Source organism: Neolamprologus multifasciatus, chromosome 23, assembly GCF_963576455.1.
Source record: "Neolamprologus multifasciatus chromosome 23, fNeoMul1.2, whole genome shotgun sequence".
Classification (NCBI taxonomy): domain Eukaryota; kingdom Metazoa; phylum Chordata; class Actinopteri; order Cichliformes; family Cichlidae; genus Neolamprologus; species Neolamprologus multifasciatus.
The window spans coordinates 23,455,724-23,478,249 of record NC_140460.1 but is presented as its reverse complement, the minus strand read 5'-3'; the positions used below and the strand labels follow the sequence as shown (position 1 = coordinate 23,478,249).

The 22,526-nt window shown below is 40.5% G+C and overlaps 1 protein-coding gene across 2 annotated transcripts in view; it reads left to right on the top strand.

Annotated features, from left to right (window-relative positions):
* Window positions 1–22,526, top strand: part of LOC146491563 (uncharacterized) — a 38,483-nt gene that overhangs the window by 3,363 nt on the left and 12,594 nt on the right. The window contains exons 2-27 of one of the 2 annotated variants that reach the window (XM_085150437.1): window positions 8,324–8,512; window positions 9,280–9,498; window positions 10,490–10,714; window positions 10,912–10,928; window positions 11,010–11,042; window positions 11,170–11,202; window positions 12,317–12,370; window positions 15,735–15,827; window positions 15,943–16,017; window positions 16,108–16,152; window positions 16,249–16,302; window positions 16,395–16,448; window positions 16,528–16,581; window positions 16,715–16,768; window positions 16,859–16,912; window positions 18,299–18,343; window positions 18,419–18,472; window positions 18,575–18,619; window positions 20,688–20,741; window positions 20,888–20,986; window positions 21,084–21,128; window positions 21,232–21,330; window positions 21,424–21,477; window positions 21,590–21,697; window positions 21,819–21,872; window positions 21,958–22,056. In XM_085150437.1, coding sequence (XP_085006563.1) covers window positions 8,324–8,512; window positions 9,280–9,498; window positions 10,490–10,714; window positions 10,912–10,928; window positions 11,010–11,042; window positions 11,170–11,202; window positions 12,317–12,370; window positions 15,735–15,827; window positions 15,943–16,017; window positions 16,108–16,152; window positions 16,249–16,302; window positions 16,395–16,448; window positions 16,528–16,581; window positions 16,715–16,768; window positions 16,859–16,912; window positions 18,299–18,343; window positions 18,419–18,472; window positions 18,575–18,619; window positions 20,688–20,741; window positions 20,888–20,986; window positions 21,084–21,128; window positions 21,232–21,330; window positions 21,424–21,477; window positions 21,590–21,697; window positions 21,819–21,872; window positions 21,958–22,056 — 2,009 coding nt within the window. The remainder of the gene's footprint in view (window positions 1–8,323; window positions 8,513–9,279; window positions 9,499–10,489; window positions 10,715–10,911; window positions 10,929–11,009; window positions 11,043–11,169; window positions 11,203–12,316; window positions 12,371–15,734; window positions 15,828–15,942; window positions 16,018–16,107; window positions 16,153–16,248; window positions 16,303–16,394; window positions 16,449–16,527; window positions 16,582–16,714; window positions 16,769–16,858; window positions 16,913–18,298; window positions 18,344–18,418; window positions 18,473–18,574; window positions 18,620–20,687; window positions 20,742–20,887; window positions 20,987–21,083; window positions 21,129–21,231; window positions 21,331–21,423; window positions 21,478–21,589; window positions 21,698–21,818; window positions 21,873–21,957; window positions 22,057–22,526) is intronic. The other variant, XM_085150438.1, reaches the window with a different exon arrangement.

Genomic DNA, 22,526 nt, shown 5'->3' with positions numbered 1-22,526 from the left:
TTCTGGAAACTTTCAGGAAACTTACTCATAAGTAAGTTGATCTGATTTTTTTTTTCTAGTGGCAGAAACAAACTTCCATACTATCAATATCAGCAAGTCTTAGTTTACTTATGTGTGCAAGTTTCTGCACATGTTTGCTTTTCACTTATAGATTTTTTTAAGCAGTGTGTGGATTGGGATTCTTTATTGTGACCCTTTAAATCTAAGGTATAGCCTTCAGGACTGTTCCTGGTTACTCTTGAAACCAAGTTTGTAATGTTGGATTTCTCCATTTCAACCATTTTAATTGTTTTTGAACCTTTAAAAGAGAAAGTATTCAGATGAAAAAAGTAAAATAAAAAGACATCAAACTATAGACTGTTGGTGTAAAATAAGTATGAGAAATTAGCACAGACTGATGTTATATCACCTTCCCATCCTATTTATTGAAATAAGTTTTAATAAATGGTAAAGAACAATATTACAGTTCCTTTTTCATATCATAAATCATCTTAACATGACTCATCCCTCACTTTGTGAATCTCTAGTCTGAAGTCCTGTTTTTGCGAACTGAATATGATTTAAAAACTAAGCCTGTAGTCAGAAAGTGTGGGTGGAAAGCTGAAAAGAAAACCACAGCTAGTCATGTTAATTGACCTCATGCTGTACTGTAAGCTATAATCACATAAAAATAGCTGAGGCACTGCCCAAGAGTATAAAGTCTGCAGTATAAATTTTAAGTGAAAAAAAAACTACATTTTATCTGCAGAAGTGATGAAGAAAAATGAGCTTTCACAGATTAAATGCCAGCGTTAATTACTGGTATTAAGAGCTCTTCTTGGTAAAGACGCTGCAGCTACAGGGTGAAGCAGGTTTCATGGCAGGAGGTTTCTCCGGGTGTGGCACCTCCCAAATAAAGTGAAACCGCAGCCTCTGAGCCCAACGTATAATACAGCCGCTGTGGTTTCCACTGAAATAACTGCTGCATTTAAGAAGCAGCCTCCCTGGTGGGGAGCGGCTCTACCACATAATTAGTGCTTAGGGACGTCACTAAACTGCCAGGATTAAAATGCACTCAGAAAGCCTGCAGCAGGTGGCCATTTGTACCTTTTTTTTTCTCTCTCTCTCTCTCTCTCTCCCCCCCCCCCCTTTTTTTTTTTTTTTTAATGTTTTTACTGTTTCTTGATGGTTTTGGGATGATTTCATGGCAGGGACTCAGCTTCATCCAAGGCCAGCAGGATGAAAGTGCCTAAATCTGCCCTCTTACACTGCATAAATATGTTAATACGTGCTGGAATGTACATTTAATTCAAGAAAAATTTATTTGGGTCACTGAAAACTGAATGTAGGTATAAAAAACTTAAATAAGAGGGTTCTGAAAATAAGTGCATTTTTGTTTATTTTACCCCCAGGACCCTGCAGCTGAATGAGGCAGCTCTCTGTTTTCTGTCATTTTTCTAAATTACAATATTTAAACAGGCTCCTTTCACCTTATATTTTAGCCCCTGATTAACTGACATGCTGATAGATTTTTGACATGAAAACTACACGTCTGGCCTTGTTTTATGTATATAATTGAGTGACAAGAGACGTCGCTGTTGCAGAGATGATTGCATACTTGCATACAGACACTTTTATCGTTGCATTCGCAGCCAGGAGCTGTCAAATTCAACCACAGTCTAGTCACTGACTGCTCAGAAGCAATTTACTAGGGATGCAACGATACCAATTTTTTCAAACCGATACGATACCGATACTTGGATCTGAGTACTTGCCGATACCGAGTACAAAAACCGATACTTCTACCACACACACACACACACACACACAAATGCAATGAATTGGAAGACAGGTTTTATTTTATTCTCTGCCAATAATAAATAATATCTTAATAAATATGACCACAAAAAAATTTCAAGTGAAAAATAAGCACTTCTCTTAAATTATTGCAGAGTCTCCACATTGTAATCTAACAAAAATATCACTGAACTATTGGCACTGTCTCGAGCTTTCAGAATAATAAATAAACACCTCTGTTTGGAATAAAATAAATACAAATTAGGTTTGAGAATAAAATAAACTTTTAAATTATTGCAGAGTGTCCATATTATAAACAAACGAACAAAATAACGAAAGTATTTGGCATTGACGAACGAACTCCCCATCTGCCCGTGGATCATCAGTCCACTGTGCCGTTAAACCAAGGACTGACATCGCACACACTGCTTGTGTTTACCTCTTTAGAAAGTTTTGGCACCATTATCTCCCTGATGTATGGGCGGCTGGGAATTTCATATCGCAGCTCGAGTATGCTGAGAAGACGGTGCAATCCTATGTTTTCCACGACCGGCATTGGCTGGTCATCCAGAGCGATAAAATGAGTCAGAGCCTCTGTTATTTTAACTGCCCGTGGATTTTCTCTTGACATTTTTCATCGCTTTTCCAAAACCCGAGGTAAAGTTGGCTGTTCCGGTCCACACTGCTGACATTTTGTTTAGCCTAGCTACAGCAGCCTCCAGTTTCTCTTTTTTTATCTGGAGCCGCCAGTCTCACTCGTCTAACCCTGTGCCTGTTTAGCACGGGATGTCCCCCTAGTGGCCAATCTAAAAAACTACAACAAAAATGACAATTCACCCTCTGATTAATGAAATAAGTTAGTATCAGTTCGTGGTATCAGTTAACTTTTACGAGTTAACCGATACCACATTTTACAGTATCGGTCCCGATACCCGATACCAGTATCGGTATCGGTGCATCCCTACAATTTACCTAAAAGTGTCTGTCATGAGGGAGAAGGATGTTTGTGGAGATTCTTGGTAATAAGATCAAGTGTCTCAGTTTGAAATCAATTTTTTTCCCATTTATGTTTAGCTGACTTTAAAGGTAAAAGACATCTTTGTAGTTTGCACTGTCCATAGACTGTATGTAAAAGATGGATGAAGGCACCATGACATCACATAAAACCTCAAGCTGAACATTTAAAACCGGTCACAACGAACAGGCTCTAACCACAAAACTAATAGTCACTGGCTCATTGGCTACTGAGGTGTGGTTAAAGTTCTGTTAGCCAATGAGCATATACTGGCTTGTCCTCTTTCGGACTTAATTAAAGACCATAATGAGTTTCATGCTTTATTCAGTTTGACCTAAGTACCTGAATACCTGAACCCCGAAACTCATCAGGAAACAGTTTACTAAGGAAGCTGAGACTTCTATACAACCACAGTCGCCCCCTGCAGGCTGTTTTAAAATATGCACAACATTTAAATTGATTTTTCCTTCACAGAGTTTTCTACTTTTACTGACCTGAGGGGAAAAAGACGTATATACTTTTGCCTTCAGAACTGCTTCTTCATGGCACAGAGTCAACAAAGTGCTGGAAACATTTTTCAGAGATTTGAGAGATCTCCTGTTCCATCACACCCCAGTGGTGCTCTACTGGTTTGAGATCTGGTGACTGTAGAGGCCATTACAGTTCACTTAACTCATTGTCATCTTTAAGAAACCAGTTTGAGATGATTTGAGGTTTGTGACATTTCATTACATAGTTTTTATTCCAATACAAGTTATTTCCTTTGGAGGGCATCGCATCATGGATGTGCGGCAACTGCGTGATATGGTCATGCCAGCGTGGACCAAAATTTCTGAAGAATGTTTTTATGGCACAAGGAATTAAGGGCGCTCTGAAGGAAAAAGGCGCTCCAACCATGTAATTAGTAAAGTGTACCTAATAAAGTGGCCAGTACTAACTGACGTTGGGTGGGTGCACTTTCAAAGATCACTGTTGCTCAGATTGAAACTTGCTGAAAAGCTGCTTTGATAAAGGACTTAAACAGCTTTGACAGGATTTAATCATGATTACGGTAACAAGCATTTTGCTCTGTGCGAGTCACGGTGCGCTGGGTTCACTGCTGCTTTTTGTTGAGAAAATTGGAGTCTGCTGGACGCCACATGCTCCTAAAGAAGTTTTAAAATCCATATATTTTTAGTAAGAAATGTGAGTGAATCATTCGTCCTGTTGGTGTGGTCTTCCTAGTGTATTTCCCACACCAGTGAGGAGAGACTCTTCCTGTAACCTTATAGCAAAGACACTGAATATTTCTTGTTCAGGCTGTGAGGTTTTACAGTACATGGTAGGGTCACTGAACTCATGTCAATTTGATTATTTTAGATATTATACTGCCTTAAATTGGAAAAAAAAAGTAAAGACACTGCAGTACAGTAGTATCTTTCCTTGTAGATAAGGTGCTGTTCTCCACAACCCTACATGGAACTGACTCCCATGTAGGGTGATTTTTAATTAACCTTCACACAGCAGTTTAGAGAAATTAAAAAGTGCTGCAGAGTGCAGTTATTCTATATCCCAAACAGCACTGCCTCCATTTTACATATCTATTGAATGGATTAACTCTTACCTAAAGGGCAGCTGGTGCATCCTGTTGGATTAATATACATCACATTAAAGACGGGGTTTGTGTTGCTGTAGATCTACTGCTCCAGAAGAAATACCCTCTCTCTGTGGTTGATTTAAAGAATACTAATACACACATACCTCTCCAGATGTTGATTGCTGCTCTGCTTGACTCAGACAGCTGTACAGAAAATGGAAAAGTCTACCGCAACTATGAGACATGGAGCCCAGAGCTGTGTCGGGTCTGTGTGTGCGACTCGGGGGCTGTAGTGTGTGAGGACGAGGTGTGTGAGGAGCTGAGTGGCTGCCAGATGGCGGTGACTCCAAAGGGCGAGTGCTGCCCCGTGTGCTCAACTCACACGACAGAACCTAAAGCAGGTAAACCACTGCAGCTCTACCTTCAGTATGGGGATATAATCCACCTGCAGCTCCCTTTCAGCTGGTCATTGTGAGGTTTTCAGTACAATGTGTTTTTGTATACAGCTGGGGATATGATAACAAAGCTGCTGGCATAAAAGCAAAGCTTTTGATTTACCATCAATCTAAGTCTGTACCCTCAGCAGTAGTCATGACCTCTGGGTAGTGAATGAAAGAATGAGGTCAGGGATACAAGTGGCTGGCCTCTCCCTTAGAGATAGGTTTAGGAGCTCCATCATTTGGGAGGGGCTCGGAGTAGAAGCACTGCTTCTCTACATTGAAGGGATCCAGTTGAGGTGGTTCGGGCAGGAACCAGGATGCCTCCAACATCCTGCCTCGTCTCCTAGTTGACATATTCCAGGTATATCCTACCAGGAGGAGGCCCAGAGGCAGACCTAGGACATGCTGGAGAGATTATATCACTTGATTGGGCTGGGATCTATTCTGTCTTTCCCTCCAGATGAGTTAACTGGATAAGCTATATTTAATAGATGAAGGGATGAATGGATGTAGTTGTCGAGTGGATGGTGAAGGCTGCTGGCAATTGCCATGAAATCGGTCACAAAGAGGCTGCTGCACCAGAAAACTCCTTGTGATTGCCTTGATCGATAGCAGTTTTCATGGGAAGCAACAACTCATCTGCAATCACTGGCCAACTTGGGAATGAGTGGCAATAAAACTGAAGAGCGTTCACCTTCAAAGTAAAAGTTTTGAAACAACCTTTACTTTGAAGGTGATTGTTCGCCATTTACATTTTTAAAATGTAACTGCAATTTAGCCAGTAGTTAGCAAGTGCAGACAAGTCATTGTCTTGCTTGCAAACTACAGGAAACTGCGGAAATCTGCTAGCAACCATTACATTGGATTCCTGACTTACTAGAGATGGCAAAAACTGTGTCTCATTGATGAAACCCTCACAATGACGTATGGGCTGAAAGGGACTCACCCACGATACTCATGCGGCTGCTGTTCTGTCTCATGAAGATACCTGCACAGAAAATGGCACGACCTACTCCAACAATCAGATATGGAGCCCAGAGCCGTGTCGAGTCTGTGTGTGTGACACGGGGACTGTGGTGTGTGAGGAGGTGGTGTGTGAAGAGCTAGGTGACTGTGAGACAACTGAGGCGCCTCAGGGCGAGTGCTGCCCTGTGTGCTCAGAAGCCTCGCAACAGCCTCCGAACACGGACAATAAAACTGGTAATAAATATTCTGAGCTTCATGTTGGACAGATTCAAACACTGGGATGTCTGTTCCATAAATATCCACACTGCTTTCCCACTTTTTATTACCTGTGGTATTCTTATAACAAGTGTGATTTGTCCTGTGTGCTGCGAATCACGACTTTATGGCCCTTTTTATTTACTACAGCACATCTTCACAGCACTACAGAGACACAAAGTCATAGAGGTCCTCTAAGTATTGCTTGAGTTTTCCTCTGTATTGGTTATGATCAAAACCAATATAAAAGATGGACGTTGCCTCTGTGACGTCACTCGCTGGTTGTTGACGTCCTGTTTCCACCATTGCTATCTTGGTTGTGAATAACCAAATATGTCAAAACTTGTTATTAGCAAGTTGTTAACCAATGAGTGAGCAGTAAAGCACTGCAGTCAATCTATTTTTTTCCCCAATCTTGTGGCCTTCAGGTAGAATGCAAGATAAGGCACCCACATTTGCTTCTGTTGTTTTGTTTTTTTTTTAACTACAGTTAACTTATTTTACTATTGATGGACAGGATACTGCCACCAGAAAAATGTGTATTTCCTCACCTTGCTGGATGGCAGTCATTAATTGAAATCAGCAACACCAAAAACCTAGTTACAATTGCTTTCGATGTTATCAGCCTCAAGTTTGCATGGAAGATTCAAAGTTGACTACAACCAATTGTTGACTACTTGCTGAAAAGTAGAGAAACTAAAAAAAGGCACAACTTTTACTTTGACGGTGAATTGTCTCCGTTTGTGTGCAACTTTTCACAATTTTACATCTACTCCAGGATTAGCTAGTCTCTGCAGACAAATCCCAAACTGCCAACAACCAAACTAGTCACAATGAGTTTTTCATCAGCCAGTCGGAGAATACAATATTCCCCATCATGACCAGTAGATGACCAATGGTCAATGACCAGTCTGTAGGGCTGTGTGACTGGGACCTTATTCACTTAATGCTACAGGGTCATATGCCCGAAAGAAGATAGAGGTCATATGATTGAAAGAACTTAATAACTGAAAAAGAACAAAGAAATACATGTAAAACGTCTTAAGGTATCACCTCACCCGAACTGCATAAATGCGTATCAAGAAGTCAAAGGAAGTCCAGAAGTACTTCATCAATTTATTAAGTAATTTGGTAAAAAATGTTTTATTGCTAACAGGTAGCTTGAGGTTTTTCTAGAAGGAGAGTCCATCAGTAGTGAGATAAAGTCTGGGCCAAATGAGATTAAAACAAAGAATGTTTTAAAAGGGATTTTATTTAAAAAAAAATGTCTGTTTGCTAACTTTCAGTAAGTGTAACAAGTGTTAGCATGCTGACCTGTGAGAATTAGCCCCAAACACAGAGCAGAGCTAGTGCTTATGGGAATGCAGTGATATTGAGTGGAAGACAGAGACTGTGAATCAAGTAATTATGATGGGGGCAAAGGTGGAACTGAGTTAACAAAGTTACAGTGATTATGCACATAGAAGGAGGTGGTTGGGGTCGATGGAGGGTCAGTAAAACACAGTTAAGTTCCCATTTCAAACTGTTTGAATTAATCATAATTATTCCATACACTTAAGGAGAATTTTTGTGCTTTTTCTTAAAATACTGCGGCATACATTCATATTAAAAATTATCAAGACTTCAAATAATATGTGATTACTTTGAGTAATCACTCAGTTTTCTTGCTCTGACTAGTTAGTTACCAAAAGTATTCTACTTTATCAATGAGCAGACTTGTCTTGACAAAGTACAGGAAGTAGTAGGAAGTTGCTCATAATCATTGGGTGCTGCCCCTTGGCTGTTTTCCCAGAAGTTGTCCAATCAGAAGTAAGTGGCCATTTAAGGTGGGATCAGTAAAAGGCAGTAAAATGAAATGAGGGGCTACATAACGGGCCAGTATGAGATAAATAAAACTCTTTATGAACTGTGACACAGAAAGTTAGTCTGATGGTGTCACAGAGTGAAAGTAGAAAGCTGGGAATGAGTTTAACTGGTCCTCTGTAATGGCATTTTAAGTTTCCCTCGTGGCTCCATCTGTGTTGCAACCCAGTAACAGGGCAAAATAGACACACCAGTCCACTGTGTACATTTCATGCTTTGCCTCTCCAAAAACTGAAATGGACACACAGGCAGAAGTTGCTTTACCAGCAGGGGGAGATCATATTGCTTTCTTCAGTAAAACTGGCAGAGCAAAAGTGCAAACCCATAAACTACTAATCCACAATGATGCTTTAATGATCTTTTAGCTACTATATTATATACAGCTGACACAGAAAATAATACTGAAGTCAGCTGCTGTTCTTTGTCATAAAGATTCCTGTACAGCGGATGGCAAACTCTACTCCAACAATCAGATATGGAGCCCAGAGCCGTGTCGAGTCTGTTTGTGTGAAATGGGGACGGTGGTTTGTGAGGACATGGTGTGTGAGGATATAAGTGACTGCCAGACCGCAGAGATCCCAGAGGGCGAGTGCTGTCCCGTGTGCTCAGTCACTCAAACTGGTAAAACTGGAATGAAACCTGCACATTTGTCCCGGCGTCAGTGGTACTCTGCTCTCTCTTACAGCCCGATGCCCTCCTTTTCAAGCTCCGTCGTCTGCACACCACTGTGAAATGTTGTTCTTGAACCTGTACCGAGTTTCCCTTTCAGTTTGCAAAAGGAATACATGAACGTTTTGCCAGATAAGTTCACTTCTCTCAACTAAATGTGTGCAATAAAAAAAGGTAGCTTCATTCTTTTGTGTTTCTTAGAAGAAATAATGGAGCTGCGACCAGTTTTACTGCCACCCCCCCCCCCCCCCCAAAAAAAACAAAAACAAAAACAAAAAAACAAGCTGAGAAAGTAACTTATTCAACAAATAAGGTGTATTCCTCTGGGAAATCAACATCTTCTTTGTCATGTTTAATGCTTTTTTTGTAATTTCTTTACATGCACCTGTGATGATGTATTTCTGCTGCTCTAAGCACAAAGTTCGGCTTAATGATGCACCAGAAGGATGATTGTGGGCATGGTCGTGAGATTCATGCATGTTAGAGTAAGATGCTGGTATTTTAAGGACTAGAAAACACACATACTTTACATTTTTTGACTGTATTTTTGAAGGAACCCAACAGTATGGATTCATAAATGAGTATGTTTTATTTTTAAAATGTGTGTTTTCCAGTAAATTTGCAAAGTTGTGGGAATTTCCATTAAAAAGTAGATCCTTTTTTAAAATCCAGTGACAGCCCGTTGCAGCACATACTAACTGAGTTTCTCTTTCATGAAGACACCTGCACAGAAAATGGAAAAGTCTATGCCGACAATGACATGTGGAGCCCGGAGCCATGTCGGGTGTGTGTGTGCAATAAGGGGACCGCCATGTGTGAGGACGTGGTTTGCGAGGACCTCGGTGACTGCCAAAAAACGGTGACCCCAGAGGGCGAGTGTTGCCCTGTGTGCTTGACTGCAGCTTCAACATTGATTCCCAGTACAGACCTCGCAACAGGTAAAAAGTTCACATTTTATGTGATTGAAAATATATTTTATTTTATGGTTGATCCAGGGCCGGACTAGCCTTTAATGAGGCCCCAGGGCAGAAATTTGTTGCTGGTCCCCCCGCAACAAGTTTTTGATCAAATATGTGTTGATTAGCTGAAATTAGCCTGAAAAAAAACAAAACAACAAAAACTCGTTTAAAAACTTGTTTAAAATGTGATGAGTGAAACTACAAGGGTGCTCTGTGAAGAGGGGTGGCTCCAGAATTTTTTCATAGCGGCGGCCATATGAGGGCCAGTAAAAATATTGGGTTGGCACATCTGTTGTCAAATATAGGTTACTTGAAAAATAAGTAACCTAACCTATAAATAAAATAAGTAACCTATAGAACAGAGAGATAGAAAAGAATTATATGTCTAGTTAATTTCCTGCTATTAAAGTTGACATCACTGAAAACATTTTTAAATCCATAATTATCTGTTTTAATTTATTGACTGACTGATTGATTGGCAGTCCCAACCAGCACTTTAATGATTCTTCCTCTCTATTGTGTTCACATTTATTGAAATTATTACTAATATTTTGCAGTCTTGCTGGGGGTGGCCAGTGCCCCCCCAGACCCCCCCTTGGTGACGCCCCTGTCTGTAAATGAAACTTCAGTCCATACCACAACAATGAGTATGTTATAAAAGGAAAAATCGAATTTTTAAAATTTTCTAATTCATAATGTAAAAAAGCAAATGCTGTTATGATGATGTATTGTTTATGACTTTGTCTCTTTTGTTTCTTTGTCTTGTATGTCTGGTTAGTGTTAGCATTCATGCCTACTTTCATCATTTCGTCTGTTTTACTTTGAAAGCTTGTTTTCTTTGAGTTCCTGGGTGAGCTTTGTGTACAGGGGAAGGAAAGGAGATCACGGTTGTTTGTTGCTCCCAAGAATGTGTAAGAATTCCTGGTTGTCTGTCCATCTGTTTGAGCCATTTTGGGGTTTTTTCTTGCAGCTGCAGATGAGAAGAAGGAGGAAAACTGCAATGTCAATGGGGAGGTCTACCGTCACAATGACATCTGGAAACCCGAACCTTGTCGCGTGTGCGTCTGTGACAACGGCGTCACTGTCTGTGATGAGATACAGTGCGAGGTCCTGTCAAACTGTGAGAAGGCTGTCACACCCGCGGGAGAGTGCTGCCCTGTGTGCGACAACTTCGCAAGTGCCAGCAGGATGATAGGTGAGACAGATTTACCTGCATCCAGAAGAGAGATGGTCACTTTGTGTTAGATTTACATCCCTTATAAAACTTAGATACTTTATTTTATGTCTTATCTTTATTTTAATGTTTTTGAAGTGCTTTAAAGGGTAAGATTTACTACATAAATTGTGAAAAATAAAATAAATGAAAATATTTTTTTCTCTTTTTTTCCCAAGAAATTATGGGCCTCAAGGTAAGTCATACAGTCAGTTAAGAAAAATATATTAAATTGTGAACATTGTCACTAAAAAGTGTTGCTTGGCTTTATTTTTAGGGGCAAAAGGGTGAACCAGGAGACATCCCATATGTAAGTAAAAAGAAAAAGTTAGGCGTTAGTGCACTTTGCATATAAATTTAACTTTTTTAATTAATTATGACTAGATAGAGGTCTTAATAATTCATTTAATGAACTTAATTTTTCTTGTGTTGTGAAGGTGGTGGGGATTCCTGGACCTTCAGGACCCTCGGTGAGCTTTTTTCTTTCTTTCATCCCCCTCTCTGTCCTTGTTATCTTTCTGTTTGCTGTCACAGTATTACACATGATAAGTGGAGTCACAGTAGAGGGCAGCAAAATGTAATACCAGCATTTGTTATTACAATTACCAGGACAAATGCTTTCATGTACACCATAAAAATAAAAATAAATCCTAAGAAAAAAGTAATATTCCGGCAGCTGGGGCACCAAAATAATACCATAAAATAACAGAAAATAACTTTCTTTATTTCCAGTAATGACAATACAGTTTGTTGCCCTAATTTTACATGCGATTTTGCCTTTTTCAAGTGCTTTTAAACATTAAATTAGGAACATTTTAAGGTGATTAAACAATGAACTTACCCATAAACAAGATCAATGAATGTGGCAATATGAATAATAATACTTAAATGTACAGAAATATACAGTTAACAGTTGGTTTAAATAATAATGGATTGCATTCATATAGCGCTTTTTGAGACCCTCAAAGCGCTTTACAATTCCACTTTATAATTCCCCTCTGGCCATCACCAGTAGGTGGTAGGTGAAGTGTCTTGCCCAAGGACAAATGACCGAGAGTGTCCGAGCCGGGGCTTGAACCGGCAACCTTCTGATTACAAGCCGAACTGCCAACTCTTGAGCCACAATCGCTCTAAACAACAATAATAATAATTATTATTTGATGTAAAAAAAAGTTTATTAGAATCATTTTATATATTTTTCCATAGCATTACATTTGAATTTAACAGTTCAATCTTTCAAATAACGGACAAATATTTGTGAAATTATGATACATTTGTGAGTGTATTTTAACAATCTAAATATGCATATGTACAGACAAATACATTTAAAAAAACAAGAAAACTATGTTTCATGACATTTACAGTGATTTTACGTTAATTTACATTTGAAATGTAAAATCACAGTCTATGTTAATTTAATGATATTCTAGAAGTACAGTACAGAACTGTAAAATACACAGTAAAATACTTTTATATATATATATATATATTTTACAGTGTATACTATTTTCACTGCATGATTATTCCAGTAATTAGACAGTGACCAATGTTTCAGTGCTCTTATGGCTTGTTCTCTTTGCTCAGGGTCCTCCAGGGGCTCAGGGAAGCCCTGGACCAAGAGGCTTTAAAGGCAGACGGGTAAGTTGAAACCAATACCCAGGGAACTGGTGGAGTTAATAGGTGATGTTCACGATGAAAGAAAATAGCTCCTGCAACTGTTATACTACCACAGTTAATGTTTAATTGCTGGATAGTTTAATTTAAACACAACATCATAACTAAAAATCTGTTTGTTTGTTTTGGTGAGAATGCTACAATGCAACTTCAACTGCAGCCCGCAGTTCATCAACATGTTAAACAAGATGTTTTTTAGGTGCTGCCTCTTTAATGCTGGGCTTACACTGTGCGATTTTTTTTGCCCCATTTTGAGCCGATTTTTGAGTCGTGCGACTGTTTTGGTGATCGGCCCAATTTTGGCCTTTATCATGTGTTGTGCACAGTGGCGGTCCTAGCCTTTTTGGCGCCCCGGGCAAACACTCCCTCGCCCCCCCCCCCCCCCCCCCCCGCGCACACACGCACACACACACATAAAACATATTAAGGATTGTACATTAACATAAAACTGTTGTCGAAATTCACCAGAGAGACACACACACACACACACACATGAAGAGAGGGAGAGTATGCATTGTATGCAAACGGCTACCAAACAGCCATCATAATTCGTCATACAATGAGGACAGGACAAATTGACAATGACTAATTAATATTAAAATCTGTAACATAATGTATTGTTTGGAGTTTAGTCTGTTACTGTTACTATTTTTACCATTTCTTCTTGGAGCAACTGTAATCCACATCATTAGAGATTAATAAAGTATTCTGATTCTGATTTTGATTGTTTCAGGATGACCTGCCATTATCCAATGACACATCTGCTTACCTGTATCTTTTACTCGTTTCTCCTCCTCTTCTTTTCTATTTTTTCTAAACTGAGCACCTGATGGCTTTGAACTTTTCTTGTCCATAGTCCTTTGACTACGATGACCTGGATGACTGAGAACCTTCACAGACTTTTCTTGTCCATCTTCCATTGGTTTTAATTTTGGACTCCAGAATGAACACAAATCCCCCAACTCGAGGATCACAACATAACCTAATAGACGTACACCCTGGTTCACAGATTCACTTTATCTAAGGTGTATTTCTGGGATTTCACACAACCCAGGATTCAAATCATGAATACATAATGGGCTTGGATTTACAACATTATGAACCCCTTTCCACGGGTTGTGTGTGAGACATTAAATCATCAAAATATAAAATATAAATTTTAAATTGTTATTGATCCCTTTACCCCGAGTCCTAAAGTGCATATTTATTTTCTTACTCTTCTTATATTTATTGTTTGTTTACTTGCACTGCTGTAACTGGAGCCTCGTCGTCTCGTCTCTCTGTATACTGGACTGTATGTAGCAGAGATCACAATAAAGTTTACTTTGACTTCGGCAGCGAGCAGGCTCACCGAGGGCTCTCGCGCTCACTTTTAGCGTATAGAATTTCGAAAAAACATTGGTGCAAATTATAAGTCTGTATTATAATGTCTGGTGTTTTCGTGTTTGTTGTTATGTTTTTATTTTGCGAGTTGGTTATTAGATGCTGCTCCAGCCAGCCAGAGAATCCCCCGCCCTCTCCTCCCTGTGCTGCAAGCAGCAGGCGCACCTCGCAAACGGAGGGCGCCCTTACTCCCAGCAAATGGGCGATAGAAAACCGATCGGTGCCTATGCCATTCCCAATATGCGCTGGCTGATGTCGGGGCAGCTTGAGTACGAGCATTTTTTTTTTTTTTTTTGCCGATGCCCATAATGCTGCCCCCCACCACGATGCTGCCCGGGCAACCGCCCGTGTCGCCCGTATCAAAAAACGCTACTGGTCGTGCATCGTGTAGTATACGTGGGGTAACGAGAAGCGATTAACACCTCACGACCATCGTGAGACTGTCACCGCAGCTTCTCACACTGCGCACGCGCAAACACAAATGTCAGCGAAAAAGACGGCGCAGCACGGCAGTGCAGCGTGTGATCTGGACACAAGCGATGGAGGCACAACTTGTAGAACTATGGCAAGCTCATCCAAGCCTTTTCAATGAGGCCTCACAAAATTGTCAAGACCACAACAACCGTGAAAATAGTTGGATGTACACTGCTGCTCAATCACAGCTGCCTGATCATGTTTTTCATTTGCAATTTAGCAAAGTTGATGGTGGTGGTGTGCGTGTCTGTGTGAGTGAAAGACGGAGAGGGAGAGCGAGCGACAGAATTTCTGTTATAACCTTCATTTTACGGTGAGCACTCAGGTCGCATCAGAGCATCGGTGTGTGAGACCCTGCATCGTGACCTATGAACTTCTAACCCCTGCGAGTCAATCGTGCAGTTTGAGCAGAAGCTGAATAACGCGACTGAAAAAATTGCACAGTGTATGCCCAGCTTTAGGTCCACCTCCTTTTAGTCAGTTTCTTATGATTGGCTGACTTCAGGACAGCTGTAGAGGGGCAGCACAGTGTGCTTGTGAGCTAGTGAGTCTTTAGCAGTTTAACATACAAATAAGTTGATGACAGGCTGATGCCAGATACTGATAAAGATATAAACAACATTGGAAATCATGTATTACTTTAGACACGTTTTAAAGCTTATCCCATATTTAATATGAACATTCAATAGTGTAGCATAAAATAGCCAGTCATGGTAAAGATTGTAGTGTTTTGCTTATCAGGATGTAATAAAAGTCATCAGATCCTTAGCAGGTTCAAAAATGAGGCAACAACCCAAGAGCTACATGTCAGGCTCTGTAGGCCTCTGTTATAGGTTGTTTGGAGAGGTTTCCAGGAAAATGCCTCTTCTCTCTAAAAAAAAACATGCCAGCACAGTTTAGGTTTGCAAAGCTGCATCTGAGCAAGCCACAAAAGACAGATAAAGCTTGACCTTAACAGCACAGCAGCAAATCTACAACAGAATGAGTGAAAAAGAAAGGAATCAAAGTGCTGCAGTGGTCCAGTCCACGTCCAGACCTCAATCCAGTTAAAATACTGTGATGGGACCTTAAGAGAGCTGTGCATAAATGAACAACCGAAAATCTCAATGAAAATCTCAAGCGTGGACCAATACTCCTCCACCACAGTGTGAGAGACTGATAAAGCCCCACAGGAAATAATTTTGTCAAGTTGTTGCTGCTAACAGTGTTCAGTAGCTGCCAGCTACTGAACGCTGGGGGGTTCTTAGTTTTTCAAGTATAAAGGTGCATTAAGCACCTCAAGGCCCTCAAAGTCCTCAAGCAGATGCAGCGAATCTGATACCACACCCTCTCGTTGACATTTACACATTATTCACATGTGGATAACTGTAGTAAAATCATAAACTGCGAACAAAATGTCAGAATTAAGCTTCTGGTCATGTAACCAGTCAGTACCTTCTGGGTGCCACTCATTAACCTATGCAAATTGCAGGGTTTCCCAGGGCCTCCAGGATTTGATGGTGAGCCCGGTATACCAGGAAATCCAGGAGAACCGGGACCACCTGGGCATCCCTCGCACCCTGGGGTGAGCTGCTCTCCAACTTCTTTTAATTAGTTAATGCAAATTTCATAAGAAAAAAAACAAACAAATCAAATTTTCTCCATGAATGATTAATTTTGGATCAACCTCTTCCTGGTAGGGTAACCTGGTGACACAGATGGCTTCGGGTTTTAGCGAGAAGTCGGGTCCATCTGCAATGCTAACAGGATCCAGGGTGAGCACTTTTAAACTGCATATTTTACATATGCAAAGTCCGGAAGCTTGAAGAGTTCAAAATGCAGTGCATAATCGTTTGCCATTTCAGGGTGAAGCAGGATCACGAGGACTTCCAGGACCGTCTGGACCACCAGTGAGTCTTTATCTCTAATGAAGTTTTAGAGCCAAATATTAGTTTTACTTTGTAGGAAGTGGGCCTAAAAATGTGACCTTTAATTTTCCTGCTCAGGGTCCTGCTGGTGGTCAAGGAATTCCTGGAGAAGCTGGAGATCCAGGACTGATGGTACAGTCGTTTCTTCATCTTGGATTAACTCTAATGCTGCTTTACATGTTAAAGAGTGAAATTTAAATGTGACTGTACGTGTGTGTCTGCAGGGGGAGCCGGGTCATCGAGGACCTGATGGGCCACCAGGAAAACCTGGACTTGATGTGAGTCATGTAACAGATACTGATGAGGATTCTTCTTTTATCTGTAATTATTCCATAACCACCTGATGGTCTTTTCCAGGGACAATCTGGACCTGCAGGAGCAACCGGAGAACCAGGATACCCAGGATCAGCGGTAACCAGTTGTCATGCCAAAAAATATTTAATCCTACTATTGTCATGATAATAGTGATACAATAACCTACTCTAATCTGAGAGACAGTGAGCGAAAACACGATCAGGAATGATGTGATTACTTTTAAATACAGGGTGCAAGAGGATTCCCAGGACTTCCAGGTAATCCAGGACTGAGAGGGCACAAAGTAAGTCCTTTTTCCTCATTATTACTCATTAGTTTTCATGTATGAAATATCAAGAACTAACCAGTCTGTGAATTTAAACCTCTACAACAGGGACACAGTGGACTTGTTGGACCAAGAGGCGAGGCTGGAGCAGCTGGAGCGAAGGTAGCTAACTCTCACTTTTGAGAGAATAGTAGGAATTATAGTTTAAGTCTGAAAGGAACAATATTCAGTGCAGTTGCTTTAAATTATCTAAAGAAAAATTATTTAATGGTTCGACGGTGTCCAAATACAAGCTTGTGAAGTTAGCTGGTGATTCCAGGGACTGTAAATGTCTATGTGCTTAAGCTTTAAACAGAGACACTTTTAGTTAGACAGCTACATCTCAATCACCTGAGAGATGAAACAGAGAGGCTAAAGTGGCCCTAATGTATGTAAATATATCAAATTCACTGAATCACACGGCACTCATTTGGCACTGGATTAGTGTTGAATGCCCAGATGTACACTTGTATGCATCTTTGTGCTATCAAGGTGGTAAAAAGATGTTTAGATGAAATTACCATTGACCCGTTGAAGCAAAGAGCACGTATGACCAATGTTCTGTTCTGTGAGGGAGGTTAAACTTTATGGAAGTCAGTTTTTCCAGTTAGGAAGCAGAAACCATCCTGAGCCATTGTGCAGCCTGATTGACATTTGTCTCAGAACAGCAGAATTGGCAGGCACGCTGCTGGTGGTGGTACTTAAAAATAAAGTATAACATTTGCCAACGATTCTGATACGTCTGACACACCTGCTCATATCAGTGAAGAGAACAGGGCACCAGTGATGGCCCTGCCAGTTCTGTTGTTGCTGCACAGCGTTGGGCTGTGATTGCAGGCCCCACTAAAGGCTGTTGGGACCTAGCATGAGGTCCCAACAGCCTTTAGTGGGACCTAAGCATGTGGCATGAGGGTTACGTAACATCAATGGACTCTTTGACCTCATGCCAACCTCTTGAAGTCTGTTCCTGACACATTTTGTCAGAAACATCCATGAATAGCCCGATGTGGGTCATTTTGTGGGGCACATGTGATGCTCCTTCTGTTCCTCAGGAGTAGATATCTTTCCTCCTGCTCGATGCTCTGTCCTTCTACACCAAACTCTCCTCACTTGTGTAACGGCCCGTTTCTGGTACACACAGCAGTGTCAAGAACACACACAAAAAAGGCTAAACTAGAGAAAAAACAGTCAGTATGGATAAGGAGAACGCTAATCTATTTAATTTGTGCGAATTGTTGTTGCCTCTACTACAAGCAGCTGAACTGGAATCACACTATTTTACATAACATTTTTATAACAAACACTTCATTGCATTTATCTCATGTTTTAGTTTCAGAATGAGACAAAGAAAATGAGACACGGAAACCTGATCTTTGAAAACAGGATTTTTAAATTAACTCCAAAATCAAACTCCAGAAATTTCATCACTTGCTTCCACGTTTGAAAGGTTGTTTCGGTCACATGTGCTGCACAATCTGTGCATAACTGCTCGGTGTCTATGATTTGCAGGGTGCTTCTGGTACTCCTGGTGCAATGGGAGCTCCTGGTCCAGTGGTAAGTTAAAAAACACAGTTAAAAAGAGAGAGTATTAGTCTGCTGCAGAGATACTGACTCCATCTTTGGTTTCAGGGACCACCTGGGATGCAGGGAGAAAGAGGCCGAGCCGGAACGACCGGCTCTGTGGTATGAGACAAATAATTGAGCCACATGACAAGAAAAGGAAAAAAAATGCAAAGATATGTTTCCACATTAAGTTATTTATCTTAATCTGTGTTTTTCTCTTAGGGTAAACGTGGCACACCCGGCCATGTTGGTAAACCAGGTCCTCTGGTAAGATCTACTAAATCTACTTTTTCCAACACTTCTGACCACACCGAGGGACACACCACCTTTCGGACCCTGAGATTATTTCAAAACATAAAAATATAATTTTAATCCTCTAACATGCTTCTTGTTTTAGTGTCTAGCACGTCAGAAAATAGAGAAAGCAGAAGTTAATATCTTTAATTTGCATGTTTTGACTGAACAAAAACCACGTAGGACAAAATACTGGATATATGATATTACTCATTATTAAAAAAAAAAACCTTTAGGTTAGTTAATTTAATTGGTTTAGTAGAAAAATACTGTTTCCAATCGCAGGATGAAAGAGCAAAATTTGATGGCCGATGTAAGTAAAAAAAACAAACAAACTGAAGTCCTAAAAGGAAAGAAGAAACAAAAACACAAGGAAACAGAAGAAAAGTAACTCAGGTAGCAGATAAAAGCAAAGGGGGACAAGACAAGAGTACCGAAACACTCAACAAGAGAAAACCAAACCAAACTCACACCAGAACAGGGAAGTTCTCCAAAAAACCTCCAAAACTCTATAACACCAATACAGGAAGAAGGAAACTCTGAGCCAAAGCGTCTTTATAATCAGTCCGTCATCAATGAAAGGACAGAAACTCAATCAATGGACAATGTGGGTTTATTATTAATTCATCTGTTCGATAAGTTTTAAACTGCACATTTTTTATTACCACATTTACAGCCATATGTGGTGTTTAACGTTAAATATAAATCCTCAAATCAAATCCACAAAGTTAAAATAAGATGTATTTAAATCCAAATGTTTGTTGTTAAAAGTGAAAACATCGGGTTGGTGGTTCGATCCCTGGCTGCTCTGATATGGTTGCAAAATATCCTTGGACAAGATACTAACCTCAAAGATAGAGAGCACTTATGTAGAAAAAGTGCTTGTGTGAGTGGGTGTGAATGGGTAAATGAGGCAAGTTGTATAAAGTGCTTTGAGTGCTCAGTTAGAGTAGAACAACACTATATAAGAACCAGTCCATTTATCATAAAACACTAATCAGTGGCTAATATTTGTCGTGTTGTAATTTTGTTCACGTTAACCTGAATATTTAAATGAAAATTGAGAAAATTAAACAAAATTTAATTTAAATTATCAAGAGTCTGAATGTGTTCTGACAGCATTTCAGCATTTGGAGATGTTTTTATCTTCAGTCATTTTGTCCCTGTCAACTTAAAGTTGAGGCCATGTTTGGAAAAAATATCCAAATTAAAAATGGTCATGCCCTGTCAAGAGCATGGCAAACCAACAGGTGGCGATATAGCCCAAGAAATGTTAACCTATCAGGAGCCAACAAACAATAACACGGTGCAAACTTTGTTGTGAGACAAAATCTATTTTGTTGGTCCACACATAAACACATAGTTGTCTTTTTTTAAGAAGCTCAGTTTTCAGTGACCTAAATCCCATTTACCGATGGAAAGAACATCAAGATGAGTGGGAAAAACACTGGTGTACATGTGGACAGTCTGAATAATTAGTAATTCAAAGCAAAATTGTATTGACATCCAGCTGTATCTGTTTAGGAAGAATTAACTTGGGGATGTGTTTTTTTTTCTTCTTATTTCTTGCTCCACTGGATTAAAATGGAGGTCCCGCTAGTTTTTTTTACCTGTTGCCATGGTAAATGTTGGATAGTTGGAGTTGATTGAGCTTAATCGAATCAGGCTATCTGTAACACAAAACTCAGAGTTACTTACCTGGGCTCTCACAGACCCAGTCCCTGTCTTTGAACCAGCAAAAATATCACAGCTTCGTTGCTCTCGATCATAATAATTTTGGTTGTTCTGCCGTCTCCAACCACTGTTATCCTCAGTGTGACTGCAGTACAGCATAAAAAAAACCTTTAGCTGCTAGAACAACAGTGAAAACCAAACAGAAACCGACACACAACACAAAAACATCCACAACAACTACATTTTATCCTCTAGTTGTTCTTAGTAGCCCATTTGTTTATTTTTGAAGCACCATTCACCCAGATTGTCAACAAAATATCAGATTTGATTTTTCTTAAGTATTAAACATACTTTCCTTTAACCACAGGGGCCAATAGGAATCCCCGGTATACCAGGATTTCCCGGTAACCCTGGAATGAAGGTGAGATTATTTGACGCTTGAATTGTAAGGAGTCTGTTTTCATTCTCAGACACACTTTGATTAGTATCTAAGTGACGGATGTTTCTGAGTCACTGAAGTCACCCGAGAAGTCCTTTAATATTTCCTGAATGTACCTGCTGGTGTAGGGTGAAGCGGGACCGACAGGGGTCAGAGGAAGTCTGGGACAGCAGGGGCCAAGGGGCGACGTTGGGCGTGTCGGGCCACCTGGACCCATCGGACAGCAGGTGTTGTACTTTATCATTCTTGTTGCTAAAATAGCTGTAGACCCATTCTGGCCTCACATTACCACCATTCCCAGTTAATGTTTTCGTTTTTGAACAGGGCGCGTCAGGACAGGACGGAGCTCTGGGTCCCCGCGGCTCAGCGGTAAGTGATTGCAGCAAAGCTCTTTAACCAGCTGATCTTTGTCTACAAATGTGTTACAATAAAGGTCTTTATTTAATCTATTGCTGCTCTGTCACCTGACCAGGGTATAGCCGGTCTCCAGGGTCCACCTGGTATGGTTGGTCCCCCTGGCCCCCCCGGCCCCCAGGGTTCAACAGGAGCTCTTGGAGCAAAAGGCCAACTGGTATGAGCTCTCATTTTATTTAATTTTCTCTCTCCCTGTCATGTGAGTCTTCATTTCTCTATTTTAAAATATCTGTTTTAAACTCTTCTTCAGGGTGATGTTGGAGCTCCTGGATTCAAGGGAGAGGCTGGATTGAAGGGAGAGCGGGTAAGACCAAAGCTACCCAAAAATAAAGACCCTAAAAGTTCATCTTAGATGTTATTTTGGTCGTTAGGTTAAGGATTTGTCAACTGATTCAGTGGGTATGAATTTATGTTAGGGTGACCATGGTGCACCAGGTCCCTTAGGCCCCATGGGAGAAGATGGAAAGCGTGGACCCCGAGGTGATGCTGGATCCATCGGGCCTCCAGGATCCCCAGGAGAGACAGTGAGTCCATCAAGAATATTCACAGTCCAGTCATGTATAATATATTTAATGTATTCCTTTTTAACTCAAAACTACACGCTGCAAACAAGACAGACTAAAGCTTTCTTTTTCTTTGTTATAGGGACCACCAGGAAATAGGGGTTTCCCTGGTGCTGACGGTTTACCAGGCCCAAAGGTGAGTATTCATGACTCAAATTCGCCATCAGGTTCGTCACATTCATTTCTGTGATTTTTGAATATTTCACACTTTCACTGAACAGGGAGCCCAGGGTGAGAGAGGGCTGCCAGGATCTTCAGGCGCCAAAGGTTTATCTGGAGATCCAGGACGCAATGGAGAGTCGGGCTTGACAGGAGCTCGGGTAAAGTCGCATGTTGTAATTCATTGCCTAGAGCAGAAGGTTTATTTAATCCTTTTGCTCATGTTTGCAGGATTTTGTATATAAAAGTGAGCATCTGACAACCTCTGCTCACGAGGGAAATGATTCCCTTCTGAGTGGTTGGCAAGTGGTTGTTGCAGGTTGATGACATTTGCTGTGAAGCTGAAAAGCCAAAGTCATGGCAGCATAGAAACCAGTCAGTGAGTACCTGAAAATCTCCAGTCGCAGGGAAAAATGTGTATTCCAGAATTATATTGGTAATAATAATTGATGATATTGGTTGCAAAGAGGTATTCGGTGCTGGTTGGTTGTTAGCAGGTTGCCTGTTATTTACATGGAAGATATCGATTTGTCTGCAAACATGTGATAACTATTCTTTGAGTCATAGTGAAACTTGAAGAAGTTGCAACACAACCTGGAGAAGTAGAAACTTGACTTTCAAAGTAAAAATT